The sequence below is a fragment of the Rhinolophus sinicus genome, linkage group LG09 (assembly GCF_036562045.2).
Source record: "Rhinolophus sinicus isolate RSC01 linkage group LG09, ASM3656204v1, whole genome shotgun sequence".
Classification (NCBI taxonomy): domain Eukaryota; kingdom Metazoa; phylum Chordata; class Mammalia; order Chiroptera; family Rhinolophidae; genus Rhinolophus; species Rhinolophus sinicus.
The window spans coordinates 60,806,510-60,828,392 of NC_133758.1; the positions used below are offsets into that span (position 1 = coordinate 60,806,510).

General features: G+C 37.6%; 1 protein-coding gene across 3 annotated transcripts; it reads left to right on the top strand.

Annotated features, from left to right (window-relative positions):
- Positions 1 to 39: 39 nt before the first annotated feature.
- PSMA2 (proteasome 20S subunit alpha 2) lies at positions 40 to 21,392 on the top strand. 3 transcript variants are annotated; one of them, XM_074340519.1, is made up of 8 exons: positions 40 to 171; positions 4,353 to 4,429; positions 5,142 to 5,274; positions 7,247 to 7,369; positions 8,699 to 8,780; positions 10,171 to 10,244; positions 16,375 to 16,432; positions 20,981 to 21,392. In XM_074340519.1, the coding sequence occupies exons 1-8, from the start codon at positions 71 to 73 to the stop codon at positions 21,083 to 21,085; spliced, it is 753 nt and encodes a 250-aa protein (XP_074196620.1). In that variant the 5' UTR covers positions 40 to 70; the 3' UTR covers positions 21,086 to 21,392. The 3 variants fall into 3 exon arrangements, with proteins under 3 accessions (XP_074196620.1, XP_074196621.1, XP_019570758.1); XM_074340520.1 differs by lacking the exon at positions 20,981 to 21,392 and adding an exon at positions 20,948 to 20,980; XM_019715199.2 differs by lacking the exon at positions 20,981 to 21,392 and adding an exon at positions 16,521 to 16,797.
- Positions 21,393 to 21,883: the final 491 nt, after the last annotated feature.

The following is a 21,883-nucleotide window of genomic DNA, read 5'->3' on the forward strand; positions in this document are numbered from 1 at the left end:
CAGCATGGCCCCGGAGCGGCTCTCAGGCTCCTCCAATCAGAGGGAGAGAAAGGAAGGCGCGGGGCGGGCAATGAAAAGAAGCTGCCCGCAGTGCGCAGGTGTGTGGTTCGGCTTTGCTCTCGGTGTAAAGATGGCGGAGCGCGGTTACAGCTTTTCGCTGACTACGTTCAGGTATGGGGGGATCCCCGAGAACCTCCACGTTAGCTGAGGTTGCAGGATCGTCGACGACCAGGTTTTTTACGTCCTGGTCTCTGGTGCTTTCGGAGGGCACAGTTGGGAATAGGGGTGGGGATGCGATTCTGCAAAGTCACTTGCCGGGCCCGCCTGGGGAGCAGCGGTCCCTGGAGGCCGCGGGAACCCAGGTCGCGGGCCCCGTGGGGACCTTGGGGTTGCGGACCGGTACAGTCCTCAGCCAAGGATTTGTTTTCCCTTTGGAAATTAGAGGAGAAGGCAATTTTGGATTAGCTGTGTCCGGGTATTCCGTTAAAAACTCAGATTTTCCTTCCGGATCCTGGTAGGCCTGACTCGGAAGCTTCTGGAACTCGGATTCTTGGTCAAGTCTGTGGAGTCTCTTTTTCTTGGAAAACCTCAACTTTACAATTTGGTCTGAGCTTTAGTTGGTTTCCGTTTGGTAGTAGTGTCTTCCGAAACCTCCCGTTTTCGATTTCTTCGGTGCCCCTATTAGAAGCTAAAGGACGGAAAATGAAAGCGCTAAGTTTTCTGTCACCTAGTATTGTGGGCACCAAACTACTAGGCGACATTTGCGTTTTGGCCATTTTAGGGAGAAGGGGACATGTTTACTTTTAAAAAGATTGTAGGCTTATCTGTTTTAGAACAAGGGATTCAACTAAGTGTATTTTCCAAAATGCAGTTAAGATGAATCATCGTTCCTAATGTAAGAAAACCATCACCGAAGTATTTAATAAATCGACGAGGGAAGGATTGAGTTTGACGGTTTTCTTATCGATCAGTAGTGCCCCGTTTAGTTAAAATGTGTTCCTGACTGACAGCTGACGGGAGGGAGGATCTAATTTGTTGAGTACTTTCTGTGTGTGTGCAACTTAACCTACTTCATTTTTTTCCACTACCATGTGTGATAAACGTTGTCTCAGCATCTCACAGATTATCTAACTACAGCTAGGACAAATAAAAAAAACAAAAACGTGTGTAAGATCATACAAGAATAGCTGAGTTAACATTCAAACTGGGCTCTTTCTGATCACAAAATTAATACACTTTTCATTACCAGTGGTGTTTTCTTGAAATACTAAAATGCTTTCCTTGCTCTTGTTGCTTTTCACAGTTTTCAATAATTAAATGAGATTATTTTTTTTACCCTTTGAATGAAGTTAATTCTGTAATAAAGGGTCTCATCACTTACAATGATAAAGAACAATATTTGCCAAGAAGCCACTATTCATATCTGTGAACGAAGTTAAACCTGGTCCTTTATCTTTGAGAAAGTGTAATCCTAGTGGAGCTGGAACATAACCATATATCATCAGGGACTGAATCTTTATTAAACTCTTTCTTTTCAAACATGTTTTAGGTTAAAAAAAACACATTTGTTTCTAGCCTATTGTAATCAGAATTACACTATTGGTGATGGTGACAAGAGACTATACTATAGGATAAAAAGGTGTTCTTGTGTATTACATTCGGTTGGGTATATTGACAGTAAATTAATGAGTAAACAGATTGGTGCCTACAGTTGCATTCTGAAAAAATGTTTTTCCCTTAAGAATTTTTATAAAAAGAAGGTGAAAGAAGGAACATAACTTTAGATTGGGTAGTCACAGTCAGGAAAAGCCAGTGCTTGGTGATTTTTGAGATTGGAAGATGGAAAGGAGCCAACTATTTGAAGATTTAGGGGTAGAAAGAGTTGTAGATGGAGAGAAGAACATGTTTGAAAGTCTTAAAGTTGGGAAAGAGCTTGAACTCTTAAAGGATTTGGTATAAGGCCAGTGTGCTAAATATAGCAGAGTGGGCGTGAGTCAGGTCTAATCTTTTAGGGCCTTATAGGCCAGAGTAAGGAGTTTTTATTTTAAGTGAACCAAGAAGTTATTATAGGATTTAAGTGGAGGGTAACATAGTACAAAAGTAACTCTTGCTGGGGGTGATGGAAGTAAGGGTGGAAGAGAGGAAAACTAGTTAGAAGGCTATTTCAGTTATCCCAGGTAGAGATGCAGGTGTTTTGGAAGGGGGTAGTGGCATGAATGAATACAAAGATGGTTGATTGCTCAGTGAGCTCACAGATAAGTGAGTTTTTATACAGAAAGAGGCAATGATAAATGTGTGTATACAGGTGATGGTTATTATAGGAACAGAGAAAAAGTAACTTTAAATTTACCTGAGCCTTTAACATGTTCCCCAGAGGTATTTGAACTAGGTATTGAACAATAATTGAAAGCTGGATGGATGTTAAGATTATTGAAATAGTGACCATTAAAGGAAAACAAGCACAGCCTAATTTTTAACTTTAAATCCCTATTGTTATTCTGCCCAAGTCAGCAAATTTTGTCATTTAAGAGTCTCTAAACTACCACCTCTAGGCTTATTTCTTAAATAAGTCTAGATGTGTGTCTATCAGCCAAATGGTTATGGACTTCAAGTACTAGGGTATGTGTTGGAATACTAACTGAACAGAACTTACACTTTGTTGAGGAAGACAAATATTGTAAAAAATAATTCAAGTATGATGATGAATCTTAGCCAAAGAGAAAATACAGGACACCATAGGCATGAGTGTATGGAATTCAACCTAGTCTGGGTGGTCAGGGCAACTTTCCCTGAGGACATGACATTTCTACCAAGGATTAAAAGGGTGATAAGGAAGAGTTCACCAGGCAATGGTGACAGCATTCCCAACAGAGGGATTAGCTTGTCAAGGGGTTTTTGAATTCTAAGAGTAGTTTGTGTGTCTGGAACAAGGTGGGATGATGCAAGTTGAGATTTGAGTGACAGTATCCATAATTGTATGAAGATAAAACAGAGGACCTTTTGAAACTGAAGGTTATCTTTTCAGTAGTAGACTGGAGATAGGCACCTAGCTGTGTTATTTTGGACAAATTATCACTCAAGGACTTTATAAAAGAAGAAAATTGGTCAGTGACATTTATGATGATTGTAACTCAACAACTGGATCGAAATAAAGTATGACATAAAAATCCATCTTGGGGCTAGTATTTGGCTACCAAACCCATGGAACCAGATGTGTTAAGTATAACCAGCTCATGACTTCTAGAAATAGTGTTATACTATATAGAAAGTACTTTGTTATGACTGATATTTAGGTCTTAATGTCTTAGCCATGTCTCCTTTCTAAAATGTAAAATGTTTGGTATTTAATAGACACATACCAGGTCAGACAATTAAGTTCATGAACTTGTTGCAATGATGTTGGTAACCTTTTTTGATATCAGAAGGATTATTCATTATGAATTTGTACCAACTGGACAAACGCTTAACCAAGTTTACTATTTGGAAGTACTGAAAAAGCTGTGTAAAAAAGTTAGACAACCTGAACTTTTTGCCAACAATTCATGGCTCTTGCATGACAATGCACCAGCTCACAAGGCACTGTTTGTGAGGGAGTTTTTAGACAGTAAACAAATAACTGTTGGAATTGGAACATCCTCCTTACTCACCTGATCTGGCCCCAAATGACTTCTTTACCCAAAGATAAAGGAAATATTGAAAGGAAGACATTTTGATGACATTCAGGACATCAAGAGTAGTACAACATTAGCTCTGATGGCCATTCCAGAAAGAGTTCCAAAATTTCTTTGAAGGGACTAGGCACTGGTGTCGGGGCATAGCTTCCCAAGGGGAGGACTTCGAAGGTGACAGTGGTATTCAGCAGTGAAGTATGTAGCATTTTTTCTAGGATGAGTTCGTGAACTTAATTGTCAGACCTTGTACATGTTCTTAATAACATTACTGTTTTGGTGTTTACTTGCTGCTGATTTTGTAGCAGGAGCAAAATCTTCACAGATAACTTCTACAGTACTGTTATCCCTATTTTACAAATGAGAAAACTGAGAAACAGGTTAAATAATTTGCCCAAAGTCACGAGGTTGAGGTAAATGCTGAAAGGCAACAGTAATATTGCTTTAAGTGGCAGACCAGAAAAAAACAACCGAAGGAAGGAGATTAGTACTTCACTATGAATATGTTCAAGTCACTTGGTAAATGTAGTTTCTGTACAACTTCATGATAAATTTCAAAGGCCAGCTGTTTCTTTGTTTTTGATTAATGGATTTGACCTACATATCTGCCCTCTCTCAGAGATGTTTCTATAATAAATATTTGAGGATGTGTGAATTTAGCAAATATTTTTGTTTCTTTTTAAGCCCATCTGGTAAACTTGTCCAGATTGAATATGCTTTGGCTGCTGTAGCTGGAGGAGCCCCTTCAGTGGGAATTAAAGGTAATTAAATGCTTCACTGATTTCCAGTGCCTGTTAATAGTTATGCTAATGTACTTGTTAAATTAATTAGTAATTAATTTATAAAAATTAATTTATTAAATATATTATGTAGCAGCATAATTTTGAACAATTTTTTGTTAATTTACAGTATTCTGAAGTTTAAAGAAAGTAATGAGATGAAGAAGGTGATTAATTTTTTTTCAGAATAAATGTAGCTCCTTTATCTATTGTGATAATCTATAATAGTCTTTCACATTCAGATAATTCAGTATTCTTTTATTTTTCCATTGATTATATATCACTATTCTTTGGTAGTTTTTAGTCTTTCTGTAATTTAGAAAAGTTAATTATAAAAAAATCTTAAGATACCCTTTAAAAAAAGTCTCTATCATTGATTTCAAATTTCAGATTATAAGAATAGTAGACCAAATAGGCAGAATTTCATTATTTTGAAACATATGGACTCTTAGGTATCCTGGAGTACTTTAAGAAAAGTTGCTAACACTTTTAGCTATAGGGATTTCTTAGTGCATATAGATGACTGATGAGGGAATAATTACTGCTCCTAAGGTGATTTTAATACAGAAATCCAGAAGAAAAAGTTTTATAAATAAGAGGAAATGGGTGAAATGTAGCCATAATTAGAAAAGTGTTGAAACAGTCTTTAAATGATTAAACATTTACGTCCCTCTCTCTCTTTTTTTTTTTTAAGCTTCAAATGGTGTGGTATTAGCAACTGAGAAGAAACAGAAATCCATTCTGTATGATGAGCGAAGTGTACACAAAGTGGAACCAATTACCAAACATATAGGCTTGGTGTATAGTGGCATGGGCCCAGATTACAGGTACGTTATACTATTGATTGTTTTCTCACAGCAATGAGCAATCTCATGAATTGCTCATAATCTATATTTGAGGAGAAAAGTCAAAGAATGTTTCTCCTTTAATCTTCCAACTCCCCACTTTTGTCTAGCAGTGGCATCCCTGGCAGCTGAATTTAGTTTTTCTGTATATGACAGACTGAGGGTTACTTTAATTAAGGAAGATACTCAGTGCCACTCGGGTGTAAAAGAGGAGATAGACTTCTGAGCACAGTCCCTCTTCTCCCATCCGAGGGCTGGGCTTCAAGGGCACTGGTGTTATCTAATGCATTTTAAAAACAAAAGCAATGCAAGTTATAATAGGTAAAAAGTCATCAGGCAGGGCCGGCCCAGTGGCTCAGGCAGTTAGAGCTCTATGTTCCTAACTCCAAAGGCTGCCGATTCGATTCCCACATGGGCCAGTGGGCTCTAAACCACAAGGTTGCCAGTTCGATTCCTCGAATCCCGCAATGGATGGTGGGAAGCGCCCCCTGCAACTAAGATTGAATACGGCACTTTGACCTGAGCTGCCGCTGAGCTCCCAGATGGCTCAGTGGGTTGGCGCGTGTCCTCTCAACCATGAAGTTGCCGGTTTGGCTCCCACAAGGGATGGTGGGTTGCGCCCCCTGCAACTAGCAACGGCAACTGGACCTGGAGCTGAGCTGCGCCCTCCACAACTAAGCCTGAAAGGACAACAACTTGAAGCTGAATGGCACCCTCCACAACTAAGATTGAAAGGACAACAACTTGACTTGGAAAAAAAGTCCTGGAAGTACACACTGTTCCCCAATTAAAGTCCTGTTCCCCTTCCCCAATAAAATCTTTGGGGAAAAAAAAAATCAGGCAGCAAAAGAAAGCATCTCCTCATACTTATTTTTTAGTAAAGGGACAAAATTCTCAAAGTCCACTGAAAGTTGCTGCATATAGCAGCCATTCAGGATCTGATACTCATCTGTTCACTCCTTTGATATATAGATAAAGGCGCTATATTTATTCTGAAAATAATTTAATCATCATCTTAGTCTCATCACTTTCTTTAAACCTCAGAATACTGTATACTGTAATACAGGAAGAGAGAGTAATCCTGTTACATCAGGGTACCATCAAGTTGAAAGATTCTGACAGCCTTCTGTGTTCGTCATTTAATAAGAAAAGGCATATTATTACTCCAGTCTTGATTTTGTGTGGTAGAGCAAGAATTTCACTTTAATAAGTTTCAGAGCAATAGTGTTGCTGAAATGTGATCAGGCTTCACTACAGTGGACCCTGTGACTGCTGTATAGAAGGGATGTTGCAGTGTGCTACCACAGACAGGATAAACTGAGGGGGTAGGATCTGAGTACTGTGCCGGGGATAATGTGCATGGTTCAGATCAGTAGTACCTGAGCATGTAAAGGTAAGTCCTGTTTGACATGCTGATATGTTTGATTGCTATGTAGTATATTCTTTTGATAAATTTTACATTTTTAAAGTTATTAGTAGTTTCTTGCTGTTCCTTAATCTCTGAAGGGGACTTGTTAAAGTGTAGTCTGTGGCAAAGATTGAGGCAGAGTGAGAAAAAAATGCTTGAAAGTGTGTGTGTGTGTGAGACTGAAATATAAAACGATAGTATGACTGCCCTTGGGATGAGGCGCACAATCTTGAAACTTTGGAGGGAGATAAAGCTCTTGTGTAACTAAATCTGTTACTGTTAAGCTGACTGGTACCCCTAGTCCCTAATTTTCTTTTTGCCTTGTCCTTATCCATCTCCTATGGCTCAGCTCCTCTGTGATGTTCTGATATTTTCTTATAAATTAACTCTAATCATGTAAGAGCAAGACTGGCTTTGAGCTGACAGCCACTATTAAATACGTGTAAAACTTGTGCTTGTAGGAATATGCCTTTAGAAGGAGAATGAGTGTTTAGGTAGTAGAGCATCTTAAATTTAATTGAATCTTATTTCTCCCTTGTTTGCTAGAGTGCTTGTGCACAGAGCTCGAAAACTGGCTCAGCAATACTATCTTGTTTACCAAGAACCCATTCCCACAGCTCAGCTGGTACAGAGAGTAGCTTCGGTGATGCAAGAATATACCCAGTCAGGGTAAGTTGATTTTATTGCTTGAACTGTGGTATGAATTGGAAAAAGAAATCATTTTTGAAGAGTAGTTGTATAAAAAAAGAGGACTTCCTATTCCTGTATTTGCTTAACGAGTAGAAAAAATCACTATGATGAACACCATATTTTGTCATGTATAATGTGCACTTTTTCCCCCAAATTTGTGAGGGAAAAATAAAGATGCACATTATACATGGGTAGTATTCTATATATAAATGTTTTTAATTCTTTTATTTCTGCTAATGAGTTAAAAGTGTAACTCTAGAAATCAGTAACGATATCCATATGCAAAATAATACCCTGGAATGTGATAATCAGTTTTGTTGAACTTATGACGAACTTGCAACAATGAAGAATTGTTGGCCTTCTATGATGTGTAAATACCGTAAATTTGTTACCGGTACATAAAATTTCTTGTACCTTCTATCTATTCTTGTGTTTTGTAATTATTTGTTACATAAAATTTCTTGTGCCATAATATGTTAGGAAATTAATGCTAAAATTCCTTTATAATGCAAAAAAACAAGTACCTAAATGTAAACAAATTAAAAACAAATTAAAATTTGAATTAAAAAATTAAAACGAAAGATATTTTTTTTCCCTGAAAGCTTGGGCCAAAAACGTGGGTGCACATACACGGGAGCACATTATACACAACAAAATAAACGGTAATTTCTCAGCTGGAGCTAGAATATTTTCTTGCAGAAAAATTCGACTGTTTTTTTGCTGTTTATATAATAAGAGAAAGCAACAGAAAGTAGCTTCTAAATAAAGTTCTTTTGCGAGTGATAAACACTCCTTTATAAGCAAACTCCTTATAAAAAAGCTTATAAACTCCTTTAGAAGCAAACCTCCTTGATGCTTCCAAATTTATCTTCCTGATCATAAGCACACGATGAAAGCACAAACTTTTGGACACATCCATGTTCATTTTAATTCTCTTGAGTTTGGGTGTGAACATGAATGAGGTGGTATAAAAGTAGTTAGTTGCTGACATGCACAGCCAGTTGGAACAGCTACACTTGTTTAAAGTTCTCTTTTGTTAGGGTACTAAATGTTACTCCTTACTTATTAACCCCAATGTTTATGTCACTCCATTTACTGAAATGATTTGACTACTGTTCCTTGGTGCCACAAAGAGAATTCATTTTGAATTGATTTGTTCAGAAAGATGTTAAATACTTTTTAAGGAACTTACAAATGTAATTTGGTTTACTTGATAATTTGCTTTACTTGAGAGTATTAATAAATTCTGACTTAGATTGACTTTAATACCATGATGATGCCAAGTGATTTTCATTTTCCTTTCTTTAGTGGTGTTCGTCCATTTGGAGTTTCTTTACTAATTTGTGGTTGGAATGAGGGACGCCCATATTTATTTCAATCAGATCCATCTGTAAGTATCATCAGGTGTATTTGAGGGGTTTGTTGAAGTACTTTTTGAATGTCTGATAAAAACAATAACCATAAGAAGTTTAAAATTTAGCAGTATTTTGTCTTTTTCACTTGGGTTTTAGAAAATAGGAAGTAGTGTGTATTTATTTACACATTTGAAGAGTTTATAATTCAGTCTTCTGATAAGGAAGCTACGTTAGTTCTGCCCTCTCTGTTTTGTCTTGTTCTTTATCTTCACATAGTTGAGTGATTTGTTGAAATAGTTACCAAATCTTTAAATCTGTAGAATTGTTACTTTAAGAAATATTGTAGTAAAAGATACGGGTCTAGGGGGTTCTGTTGTATTCTTTGCCACCTGTTTAATCTTGGGGCTGACTTGAGTGTGACTCATCTGCACAAACACTGATGTAAATGTCTGAAATTGGTCTCTGAGCTAGGAGGTGTTCATAAAGGGTGCTGCTTCTCCACTCTGTCTTATCTGCTGTGAGGAGGACCAGAAGAAGAAAATCATGATGAGGAACTGATCTTTCGTATTTTATGGATTATTAGATAATTGCAGGTTCACTCACTTTAGATCTTATGATCTAATCCTGTAATCTGAAAAGAAAAAGAAAAATAGTTTGTTACTTATATTGGGAAAATTAAGTATTTTGGGAAATCGACCACATCTCTGAGTTTCTGAAGCTAGATGACCAATCCTCTTACCTTCCTTTCCAGTGGGTAGTCAAAGCCATCATCACTAGAATCCAGATGTCATCTTTTGCCCTTTTTTCCTCTGTTATATCTAAAACGCAGTTGTTTCCTTTAAAATGTTTGATATTTTTGTGTGTGTGCATGCATGAGTATGTATATTTTCAACAGAGGAGATCATGACATATTGCTGCTTTCATTTAACATTAGATTACAAAATAGCAAAGCTTTTTAATGTTTTTAACGCATGGCGATCAATTTTTAATTGATTCACCAGTGATGAAGAATTTAGCACCATTTTTCAGGTAACATATGACAGTTTTTTAGAGCTCTTCAGTCCTAGTAGCTAAAATGTTATTTGTAATTACTTGCTTTAACTTAACCTCAGTTTCCTTTAACTGGGTTTTTTACATAAATTGTGAGCAATAAATTGTACATATTTGAAGTGTACAATTTGATGAGTATTGATGTATGTAAATACCCAAGAAAACTGTCATTACAATCAAGATAAACTTCTCCATAACTTTCAAAAGTTTCTTCATAACTTTTTGTTATTTATCCCTCTTATCTTTTTAAAAAAATAACCTATTTTGTAACCTTAGAAGTTAGACACAAATTATACAGCTGAAAAATAAATGACAAGACAGTATAATTAAATTAATGATTTCAAATACAATTTTTCCTCTTCCTTTCTTGATTAGGGAGCTTACTTTGCCTGGAAAGCCACAGCAATGGGAAAGAACTATGTAAATGGGAAAACTTTCCTTGAGAAAAGGTAGGCTCATCATAATTAGATTTGTTAGCAAACTTTATGGTTTTCAGCTCTTTAAATAATTGATATCATGAGTCCAAACAAATTTGTTGTATTGCTCTGTGTCGAGTCTTGTTACAAATAAAACAAATGAAAAAAGCTCTACTCTGGCTCCCTAGCCTTCAACATACTAAGTGGTAATATTGTTTATTTCTTTTTGAGATAAGGATGACATTTATTTTTTTAAATTTATTGGGGTGACAATTGTTAGTAAAGTTACATAGATTTCAGGTGTACAATTCTGTATTACATCATCTATAAATCCCATTGAGTGCTCACCACCCAGAGTCAGTTCTCCTTCCATCACCATATATTTGATCCCCCTTACCCTCATCTCCCAGCCCCCACCCCCCTTACCCTGTGGTAACCACTAAACTACTATTTGTGTCTATGAGTTTTTGTTTCTCATTTGTTTGTCTTGTTCCTTTGTTTTTGGTTTATATACCACATATCAGTGAAATCATGTGGTTCTCTGCTTTTTCTGTCTGACTTATTTCGCTTAGCATTGTACTGTCAAGATCCACCCATGTTGTCACAAATGTTCCTATATCTTTTCTTACCGCCGAATAGTATTCCATTGTGTATATATACCACAACTTCTTTATCCATTCATCTATCGAAGGACATTTTGGTTGTTTCCATGTCTTGGCCACCGTAAACAAAGCTGCAATGAACACTGGAGCACATGTGTCTTTATGTGTAAATGTTTTCAGATATTTTGGGTAGATACCGAGGAGAGTAATTGCTGGGTCATATGGTAATTCTATTCGTAATTTTTTAAGGAACCTCCACACTGTCTTCCTTAGCGGCTGCACCAGTCTGCATTCCCACCAACAGTATATGAGGGTTCCTTTTTTTCCACCGCCTCTCCAACATTTGTTACTGTTTGTCTTGATGATAGCCATTCTGACTAGGGTGAGGTGATATCTCATTGTGGTTTTGATTTGCATTTCTCTGACGATTCGTGATGTTGAGCATTTTTTCATATGTGTATTTGCCATTTGTATGTCCTCTTTGGAGAAATCTCTCTTCAGGTCCTCTGCCCATTTTTCAATTGGGTTGTTTGTTTTTTTGTTGTTGAGTCATGAGTTCCTTGTATATTTTGGATATTATCCCCTTATTGGAGGCACTGTTCGCAAAAATCCTCTCCCATTCAGTTGGTTGCCTCTTTATTTTGTCGATGGTTTCTTTTGCTGTGCAGAAGCTTTTACGTTTCATGTAGTCCCATTCGTTTATTTTAGTTTTTATTCCCTTGCTTTTGGGGAGGTTTTGGATGACTGATTCAATTTAGTTACTGGTGATCGGTCTGTTTTGATTTTCCAGTTGTTCTTGGTTCAGCCTAGAAAGGCTATGTGTTTCTAAGAACTTGTCCATTTCTTTTAGGTTATTGAATTTGGTGGCGTATAGTCCTTCGTAGTATTCTTGTATGATCCTTTGTATTTCTGTGGCGTCCGTGATAACTTCCCCTTTTTCATTTCTGATTTTGTTAATTAGTGTCTTCTCTCTTTTTGTCTTAGTGAATCTAGACAAGGATTTGTCAATTTTGTTTTCAAAGAACCAGCTCTTTGTCACGTTAATTTTTTCTATTGTCTTTTGTTCTCTATTTCATTTAGTTCTGCTCTGATTTTTGTCATTTCCTTTCTTCTGCTGACCTTTGGTTTCATTTGTTCCTCTTTTTCTAGTTCTTTAAGGTGTTACATGAGGTTATTTATTTGGGATTTTTCTTGTTTCTTGAGATAGGCCAGTAATGATATAAATTTCCCTCTTAAAACTGCTTTTGCTGCATCCCAAGAATTTTGGTAGGATGTATTTTCATTGTTATTTGTTTCTATGTATTTTTTTATCTCTCCTCTAATTTCTTCTTTGACCCGGTCATTCTTTAAAAGTATGTTGTTTAATCTCCATGTACTTGTGTTTTATCCTGCTTTCTTTTTACAGTTGATATCCAATTTCAAAGCCTTGTGATCAGAGAACATGCTTGGTATGATTTCAATCTTCTTAAATTTGCTGAGGCTGATTTTATGTCCCAATATATGGTCTATCCTTGAGAATGTTCCATGTACACTAGTAAAAAACGTATAGTCTGATGTTTTAGGATGAAGTGCTCTATATATGTCAATTATGTCCATTTCATCTAATGTGTCATTTAGGGCTGCTATTTCGTTATTTATTTTCTGTTTGGATGATCTATCCATAGCTGTCAATGATGTATTTAAGTCCCCTAGTATAATTGTGTTTTGGTCAATTTCTCCCTTTAGTTCTGTTAGTAGTTGCTTGGTATATTTGGGTGCTCCCTGATTGGGGGCATAAATATTGATGACTGTTATGTCTTCTTGTTGTATAGTCCCCTTTACCATTATGAAATGTCCATCTTTGTCTCTTGTTACCTTTTTCACCCTGAAGTCTGTTTCATCTGATATCAGTATGGCTACACCTGATTTTCTCTGGTACCATTTGCCTGGAGTGTCAATTTCCACCCTTTCACTTTGAGTCTATGCTTGTCCTTGTAGCTGTGATGTGTCTCTTGGAGACAGCATATGGTTGGTTGCGTTTAGTTTTTTGATCCAATCTCCTACTCTGTGTCTTTTTATTGGTGAGTTCAGTCCATTTACATTTAGGGTGATTATTGATATTTGAGGATTTCCTGTCATTCTATCTTTCGTTTTCTGGTAAGGCTGTGTCTCCATTGTTTCTTTGCCTTTTTGTTGTCTGTTATTTCTGTGTGGTGGTATTCTATGATGTTTCCCTGTTTCTTCTTTTGTTACAGTATATATTTCAGTTCTGGATTTTTTATTGAGTGGTTACCCTTAAGTTTATGTAAAAGAAAGTTTGATATTTAGAGTATTCCATTTTCTTCAGCATGCTTACTTTCTCCATTCCCATATTCCTGTTCATGGTTTTACTCTCCCTCTTTTTAGGTTTGGGTGCCACAGATTGTCCCTGTTGATGGTGGTCGAATAGCCTCCTTTAGTATTTCTTGTAGTGCAGGTCGTGTATTAGGAAATTGCCTCAGCTTCTATATGTCTGGGAAGGTCTTTATTCCTCCTTCATATCTAAAGGGTATCTTTGCTGGTTATGTTATTCTTGGCTCATAATTTCTCTCAATAGTTTGAATATTTGTTTCCACTCCCTCCTGGCTTGTAGAGTTTGTACTGATAAATCTGATCATGATCTAATGGGCTTTCCTTTGTAGGTTACCATCTTCTTTTCCCTGGCTGCCTCGAGGATTCTTTCTTTGTCGTTGATTTTAGACAGCTTCAATACAATGTGCCTTGGAGAAGGCCTGTTGGGATTGAGGTAATTAGGTGTTCTATTTGCTTCTTGGATTCGAGGATCCAGTTCTGTCCACAAGTTTGGGAAGTTCTCATCGACAATTTGTTTGAATATATTCTCTGTTCCCTTCTCTCTTTCTTCTCCTTCTGGTATGCCCATTATTCTTATATTGCTCTTTCTGATGGAGTCAGAAAATTCTTGTAGATTGCTTTCATTTCTTTTAATTCTCAAGTCTCTTTCTTTTTCCATCCGTGTCATTTCCAGGTTTCTATCTTTGATGTCACTGATTCTTTCCTCCGTCTGGTCAACTCTACTACTTAAGCTGACTATTTCATTCTTAATTTCTTCTATTGAGTGTTTAATCTCCAGAAATTCTATTTGGTTCTTTTTTGAAATTTCAGTCTCTTTCGTAAAATGCTCATGTTGTTTTTCGATTGTGTTTCTGAGTTCATTTAACTGCCTATCTGTGTTTTCTTGTATCTCGTTGAGTTTTTTCAGAACTGCAATCTTGAATTCTCTGTCATTTAAGTCACATCTTTCCATATCCTTAAGTTTCTTTTCTGGAGACTTTTCACTTTCTTTCTGAGGTGTTTTGTTGCCTTGGTTATTATGGCAATTACTGATTTAGTATTTCTCCTCCTAGGCATCTACAAGAGTGGCTTCTGCAACAGGTTGATAGGAAGAGGTCTTTCTGTTTTCCAGTACTTGTTGGTAGAATTTTTATTTTCTCTCTGACTGCAGCCTTTTTTTTCTGTCACACGGTAGTGCTATGTTTTCTCTGCAGTGTTCCAGCTTCTCATACAATGGGGGGATTCCCTGGGAGACGGGCTTCTCCTCTGTTAGTTCGCCTGGGTCACAGGGTACAGTGTCCGTGTCGGTATGCGGAGACCTTTTGAAGGTCCAAATCTCTTCCTGCACCAGATTCAGAGCCCTTATGTTTCAGCTGTTCTGTTTACTCCTACAGGGATGTTCCCAGATACTTGGGGCCAGGGGCGGGGTGAGTTGTGAGAGGTGGCCCAGAGCAATGGTGGTGACCACCATCACAGCCAGTCCATCTTCCCCACCTCCCTCCCCTTTGCCGGAACTAGTTGTGCTGTGAATCTGTGTCTGCGGTCCACAGTTCTCAGAACAGCAAATATTCTGTTCTGTTGATCTGGCACTGCTACTGTTTCTCTTCTAGCACTGGGCAGGTGGGGGCGGGGCGAGCTCTGGGAGGGTCCGGAGGGGGCGGCTAGTGTCCGTGCCTAAGTCTTTTGTTCTCTGCTCCGCAGTGAGGGCTTAAACCACCGTTTTCAGTCTTCCGTCAGTCTTTTCTCCGAGGTCTCTGCTATGAGTGTTGGGTTCAGCCGTGTGATATGCTGCCCCCCTCAGCCCTGTGGGCCATAAGTGGAGCCCCAGCAGTCCGAGTTCTTCCCTCTCCCACAGCTGCGGTAGTTCCCGGATGCAGCAAGTTCGGAGCACTGTATTAGGTCTGCGTCCTGTGCCTGCGTGGCTCCATCTCGGCACTTCTCCCTTCCCTCCTCACCCGCTCGCACAATTTGCCCACCTTTAGGGGATTTCAGTAGTGGGCGTCTTCCTCTTGCCTGTCTGCTGTGCCAGGGAGTCCTTTGTGGAGTTAAAGTTGTTCGATTAGTTGTAAATTCCAGGGGAGATTTACAGGGGCTCACCTCATGCCGCCATTTTGATGACGTCTTTTGTTTATTTCTTAAGAATTTCTCTTTCTACATTCTTATGGTTGTTTCCTGTGTTTAGTTTTTACTTCGGTTTTCCTATCAAAAAAAAAACAAACAATTGGACTTGGAGAAAACATTTGTGAGGAAAATTTTTATATGATTTAAGTAGTAACAGTTTACATCATGACAATTCCAAAAGAAGTTGTGAAGCCACATACCTGGTATTGATAGTAGATTAAATAATATGATGTATATGCTTGTTGAAAAGAGGAGCACTATGTAAAAACCTGCTGTCACCGTCCTGGCACAACAAACTGCTTTCCCTTTCCCAGCTGTATTCTGGACTCAGCATTATTGTAGTCCGCCAAGAAACGTCCTACATTTTGAATGGGAAAACTTTGTAATTGACTTGAACCAGCAGATGGACCTTCTCAGTACATTTCAACATAATATTAATGTTAAGATTATTAAAAACCTTAGACCTGGGATTGATTGGTAAACTTAAATAATTTTAGGATCTTAAAGCACTTTCCTTTTACTTGTTACTGTGTTTCCCCAAAAATCAGCTCTAATGCGTCTTTTGAAGAAAAAATTCATATACCACCCGGTATTATATATCATGTATCATATCATACCAAAGATCCGGTATTATAGTATATGAAGACCGGGTCGTGTATTAATTTTTGCTTCAAAAGACGCATTAGAGCTGATTGTCCAACTAGGTCTTCTTTTCTGGGAAACACAGTATTCATGAGTCTTCAAAATATTTCACATGGAATTATAACTTCTAAGAACAAATTATAGCAAAGTTCTGTTTTCTCTGCTTTGATTTTAAAAATTACTATAATACTGCCACCACATTCTGATTATAATAAACCACTTATACTTAAAGAAGTTTCCTAAAGTAAACTCATGTTGGGGTTATACTCTTCCTAATGTTGGGAATGCACACTAAACAATTTTCTATTTCTTATTTGCGGACAGCTATCGCAATTAGGTGACTTAAAGAATTAATCTGTAACTTAGTGTTTTTAAGAGTGCTTTAAATTTTTTAAAAGTGTTAAGCTGTTGTCATCAGTTTGTTTAAATAATCATAAATAATGTAAATACAGGGCCATAAATCTTTTTTTTTCCCAAAAAATTCTTAGATACAACGAAGATCTAGAACTTGAAGATGCCATTCATACAGCCATATTAACCCTGAAGGTTAGTTCAATATCTAACAATTGGATTCGTAATGATTTGTAATTAACTGCTTGGAAAATGGGCTTTTTTTCCCCTCCCTCTTCAATAGGAAAGCTTCGAAGGGCAAATGACAGAAGATAACATAGAAGTTGGAATCTGCAATGAAGCTGGATTTAGGAGGCTAACTCCAACTGAAGTTAAGGATTACTTGGCTGCCATTGCATAATAATGAAGTGACTGAAAAATCTGGAATTTCAGATAATCTGTATACCTAAACATGTTTAAAGTTTGTTTTGTTTTGCAGACTTTTGCATACTTATTTCTACATGGTTTAATGGATCGATGTTTTTAAAATGACACAAATCATAATAAACTCTTAAATCCAACTTCTAGCTTTTTAGAAATTAGTAAAATTTTAAAATAGTTATTTTCTGTTTTTTATCACAGTTGGTTTCTGGAAACTACATTACAAAACAGAATGGTGAAATCACTCTATAGTCTTCATGCAATTTTGGTTAAGTGAAATCTTGTTACCTTCTTTACTATCACATGCTGTCTATGCTTCAGTAAAGCAAAATGCTTATTTTGGTAAATGTCATTCCTTTTAGAGCTGAGACAATCTGCAGACTCATGAATTCATATGGGAAGGTAGGAAGCACAGATGTTTTTAGGCACCATTAAGTGTATATCATTGAAACCCTAGCATGTTCTGTGAGATAGAACTAGAGCTTTGAAGAGAGCTAAGCCATGTAGCCTTTAGTAGACACTTACATAATGTAAGCCAATAAAAAATGGTGTGTTGGGGTGGCCAGTAAGTTCCGTTGGTTGGAGAGTGGTGCTAGCAGCACCAAGGCTGCTGGTTTGATCCCCACGTGGGCCACTGTGAGCTGCGCCTTCCTTAAAAAAAAAAATATGGTGTGTTGGTTTCTCTATCACAAGTAAGTGAAAGTATTTAAAAAGAGCTCCTTAGATTCTGGTAGACCTTTTTATTTTATTTATTTATTTATTTATTTTTAGGAAGTTCAGCTTTATTATGCCGGCAGGCTCCGCAGAATCCTTCCCAAAAGACTGAGCCTCTGCTAGACCTTTTTAACTCAAGGATTAACATGTGTGCTAGAAATAAAGTACTAATACTTAAGTATCAAAACTATGGTTAAGACTCCCTCATTCATGTAATCTCAGAGTAATCAGAACCTTCACTGCAAATTAAGGTCCATACAAGCAAGTAAATAATAGAGTATCCGAACTCTGTTTTCATTATATTGAAAGGCATAGTGTAGTTTTCTTTGTTTTTTTTTTTTTAAAGCATCTTAGGATAAGAGAAATAATGTCATTAGTCTGGCTCACAGAACATCAGGAGGGTTTATGAATCGTTATTCTTACCAACAGAGAGATAGTAGACATTTTCATGATTTAAATGTAGCTCAAAAAATTTTGATTAAAGTTTAGCTGAAGTTAGGGGAAAAGAGCCTTTTCTTCGAGCATTTTTGTCAGGATTCCCAGTTCCACCCACCATCCCTAGAACACACCTATCATAGGTGGCAGAGGCATTATTATGGGAGATGCCAATTCCTTACTTCAAGGTGTTTGTCCTGCAGGCCTCACCTAGTAATCTCTCCTTATGGGTTATTGGTATATTGTGAATCCAGCACACTAGAAAAAGAAGATGGTGGTCAAAAGGAATGGTTTTTAGAGTTAAGTCTCATCTTTCCCACTTAATGACTAAGTAACTACATGTAATTATCTCCAAGTTTTCTAAGGACTAAATTTGATAATCCAAGTGAAAGGTCTGGCAAGGTTGATGGTTAAATACTCTTAAGTTTTAACTGTGTTTGAATTTGCTCTCTCTTGTCCAATATTAAAAAACAGGAATGCTATAATTCTACAAATCAAAGAAGGTAAAAGTAAAGGCATTTATATTTAGGACAAAAGGAAAGCACAAAAAACTGAATGCTTAACAGTATAAACGGAGGAAAAATTAGCTGAAGCAGATTGGTGTTGAGAGTCTATTCTCTGCCTCTTGCTCCACTAAAACGTGGAAGCCCAGTTCAACTGAAGCTGATTAGAACGCTTCTGTTCTCAGTTTATTCTTTTCATTGACCTTAGAAATAAGCCCTTTGTGTCTTAGTTCTTTGGTTTAGCAGCCCGTTCTCTGCATCCCTAAATGTTCCAAAACTAGTCATTTATAGCCTGTAGATTCTAGCTTCTTTTAATCTTAAATATCATAATGCTTCTAATTTTGATAGTCCCTCTATTTTTGGTTCAATTTGTATCTTAAAAATTTTGCTTCTACTTTCTCTTTTCCAGTTCTTCACTGAACCACCAATTTAAGTTTGCAAAACAATTATTAGCAATGAAACATGGGAATGTTTAAAATTCACAAAGAAAAGGAAAAGAAGGAAGAAGACTAATACTGATCTTTACAATTATTGAGTGCCGTTTGACTGGGTATTGATTAGGGGATAAGGGCAATCAAAGAGTTTTCATCTATTGTTCAGTTACGTTCATGGACTAAAATCACCAAATCTTAGTCCTTAACCTAACCTCTTTATCAGGTATCTCCTAGCCATTGGAGGCAAACTCTTGAGTCCTGGTAAAGAAACACAAACTTGAGATATTTAGTGAATTGCCCAGGAACTTAGAAGAGTTGGTAGCTACCTTGGTTTAGAATTATAATTTCCTGAAACCCAGTCCACTGGTTCTGTATTAATGTCACAACCTCACATGATTTCTTCAATTCAGACTCCATTGACTCTCAAAGAGTTTATTAAAGAATGAGCAATACCAACTGCCACACATATGTAGCTTCCTAAGTATGAACATATTTTAAAAGTTAGATAACTTTAACACTTCATCAAAGGCCATGTCCCTGAATTTCATCACTTAACTTTTATAGGTATTCCATTAGGTACTTTCCACACATCAAAATAGTAGGCTTATGTGTGTATTTTCGCATTCCTGAAGTTTAGCCACTATACATACTGGGCTGCAAGATGAGAATTTTGAACTCTTAGGCCACCCTCACATCCCCTCTGCCTCAATTTAATTAAATCAGTGTTTAAAAAGTTTTTGTTACAGCTGTGTGAGTACCCTGATTACATTTCCTGAATAATTTTGCTGGAGGCAATACTGACTCGCTTTTTTGTTTGCTTTGTTATCTGTGTAGCTGTCACAAATTCTTGCCAGTTTTCCCCAAAAGTAGTGTAAAATCTCTGTATACTGTTATTCTCATGGTCAGATATCAGGTAATGTAACCGTTGTAGCCCAGCCTCCAACCCCATGCCTCCAGTACCATTCCAGAAACTTTCTCGGGACCCTCTATCTTCTGCTTTAATCCAAGCTTGTTGCATGTTTGAAACTATATCCTCTTTCTTGATTGGCTGGGTTTTAAAATTCTAGTTTAGAAATATCTCATTTTGAAAACCTTACTCTACTCCCCTCTAGATGCCAGTGTTGCTGATGAGAAGCCTAATGCTGTTGTATATGTGTGATGCCAAATCTTGTTTATACCTTTTTTCCCCCTTTGCAGCTCTTAGGATCATTTCCTTTATCTACAGTGTTCTGAAATGTCAGTGATGTGCCTTTGTGTGGGTTTCTTAACATTCATTGTGCTGAGCATTCCGCAGGCCCTTTCACTGTAGAAACTGGTACTTTCAGTTTGGGTAAATGTTCTAGTATTGAGAAATTTCCTCTTCATTTTCTTTGTTTTTATTTCTAAAACTCTTACAAATTAGATGCTGGACCCTTTTGTTGTTGCCATATTTTTCACCTTTTCTACTTTTTAGTAGGTTTTTATGCATTCTTCCTACTCTTCCATTGATGTTTTAAGATTTGGGATACCATATCTTTCCTGCACTCTGTCATTTCCCCTTTAAAAAAATTCCTCTTGATTCATGGCTGAATTGTCTTTAATCTGAGGATGCTAGTAAGGAATATCTTTAAGAAGCATTTTGTTCTGCTTAGTTTTCTTCAAATTCTAAACAAAAATGTTTGGAAGTGCTGTTTGTGAGTTGGAAATCTGGGGGATGCTGAATATCAGCATTTCTGATAAATCATTTGTCTATGGTTTTTCATTTGCTCAGCATCTCCAGAGAAAAGTAGGGTTTGAGGAAGAATTGGAGAGGAGTGCCAACATTGTGAGAGGGGCAGAGAAGGGGCCAATAACATCTCACCATGCAACAGGAAAACTCACTCTTATAATTTGTCTAGAGCCCCTCTGATTCCCTATGGTTATCAAACTACTCCTCTGCTTGGGGAATGATGGGTAGCAGCCCAGCTGCACTAGACAGGAAAGAAGAGTTGAGTATTTGTTCCTTATACAGACTTTGAAGCAATACCCATTTTCAATCCAGCCTCACTGCACCCCTCCCTCTGCCTTCCAGGCATCTGTCTACATGGAAGTTCCAAAGCCTTTCTGGGGTTCTGCTCTGTGAATCAATGCAGTTTTCTTCACTAATTCCTCCATCTGCAGACATGCTGCCTAGCTTCAAATAACCTCTCTGGCGTACTGAACTGTAAAATATATCTACCTTTTAGGTTAAGAAGATCGAATAAATTTCTGTCATGCAGGTCTCTGGTCCCACTCCCCACACAAGAACACAGGATATGGTGAGTCCAAAAAAGAATACCAACAGAGCCATGGATCCAGGGTTCATACCAGTATATTGTCGCTGATGGCTGAGTTGGAGATACAGGAAGCAGGCTCCACACAATGGGGAACCCACCATCCGCTTCTCTGCTAATCAACCAACCAACCTTGCGTAGCCATGGCAGTTATATTAGTGGCTAACTGGTAACAGCTGATGGCCACCCGGCCAAGCCAGATGGCCATCTGATTACAGCTGATGGCCATCTAATAACCGAACCAGTACCTTTCCACATAAGGCCGAGAGCCTGGAAACTGCTCTCTGGGACTGTCCCCACAATTTCTATGTGAAAAGCTCTTCGGACAATGCCTGCAATATAGTAACAATAATAGTCATTGCTCTTTGACTTCCAGAAGTGTCATGTGCAGTCATCTCGTTCATTTTGTTTTGGGGGGTTTATTCCCTTTTTATTTCCTTAGTGTCCTTTAAAGTGTGGGGAAGAAGCAGGCATACATAGGATTGATTTTAATTTGAAATCCTCTTAATTTTTAAAATTAGCCTTTTTCAAAGCCCTAACTTTTCTGGGTGACTTTGGGCACTCTACTAGGCTAATATAAATATCCCAGACCCTTAGAAGCCACCCGATTGATCATTTGTCTTCTTGAGAAAGGCAGCTCATGTCTGTAATACACTTTCTATGTAGAGCCCAGGATGGTGAAATGGAAAGTGCTTTGGCTTGGAGTCAGAAATCCCAGCTCCAGCACTTAACCAGGTGTGTAACCTGACAAGCCTCTGCAGCCTGTTTACTTTTCTGTTAAAATGAGCCAAAAAGTTCTTCTAAAACAACCATTGCCTGGCACTCGAGGGGTTTGAGCTTGATAACAAA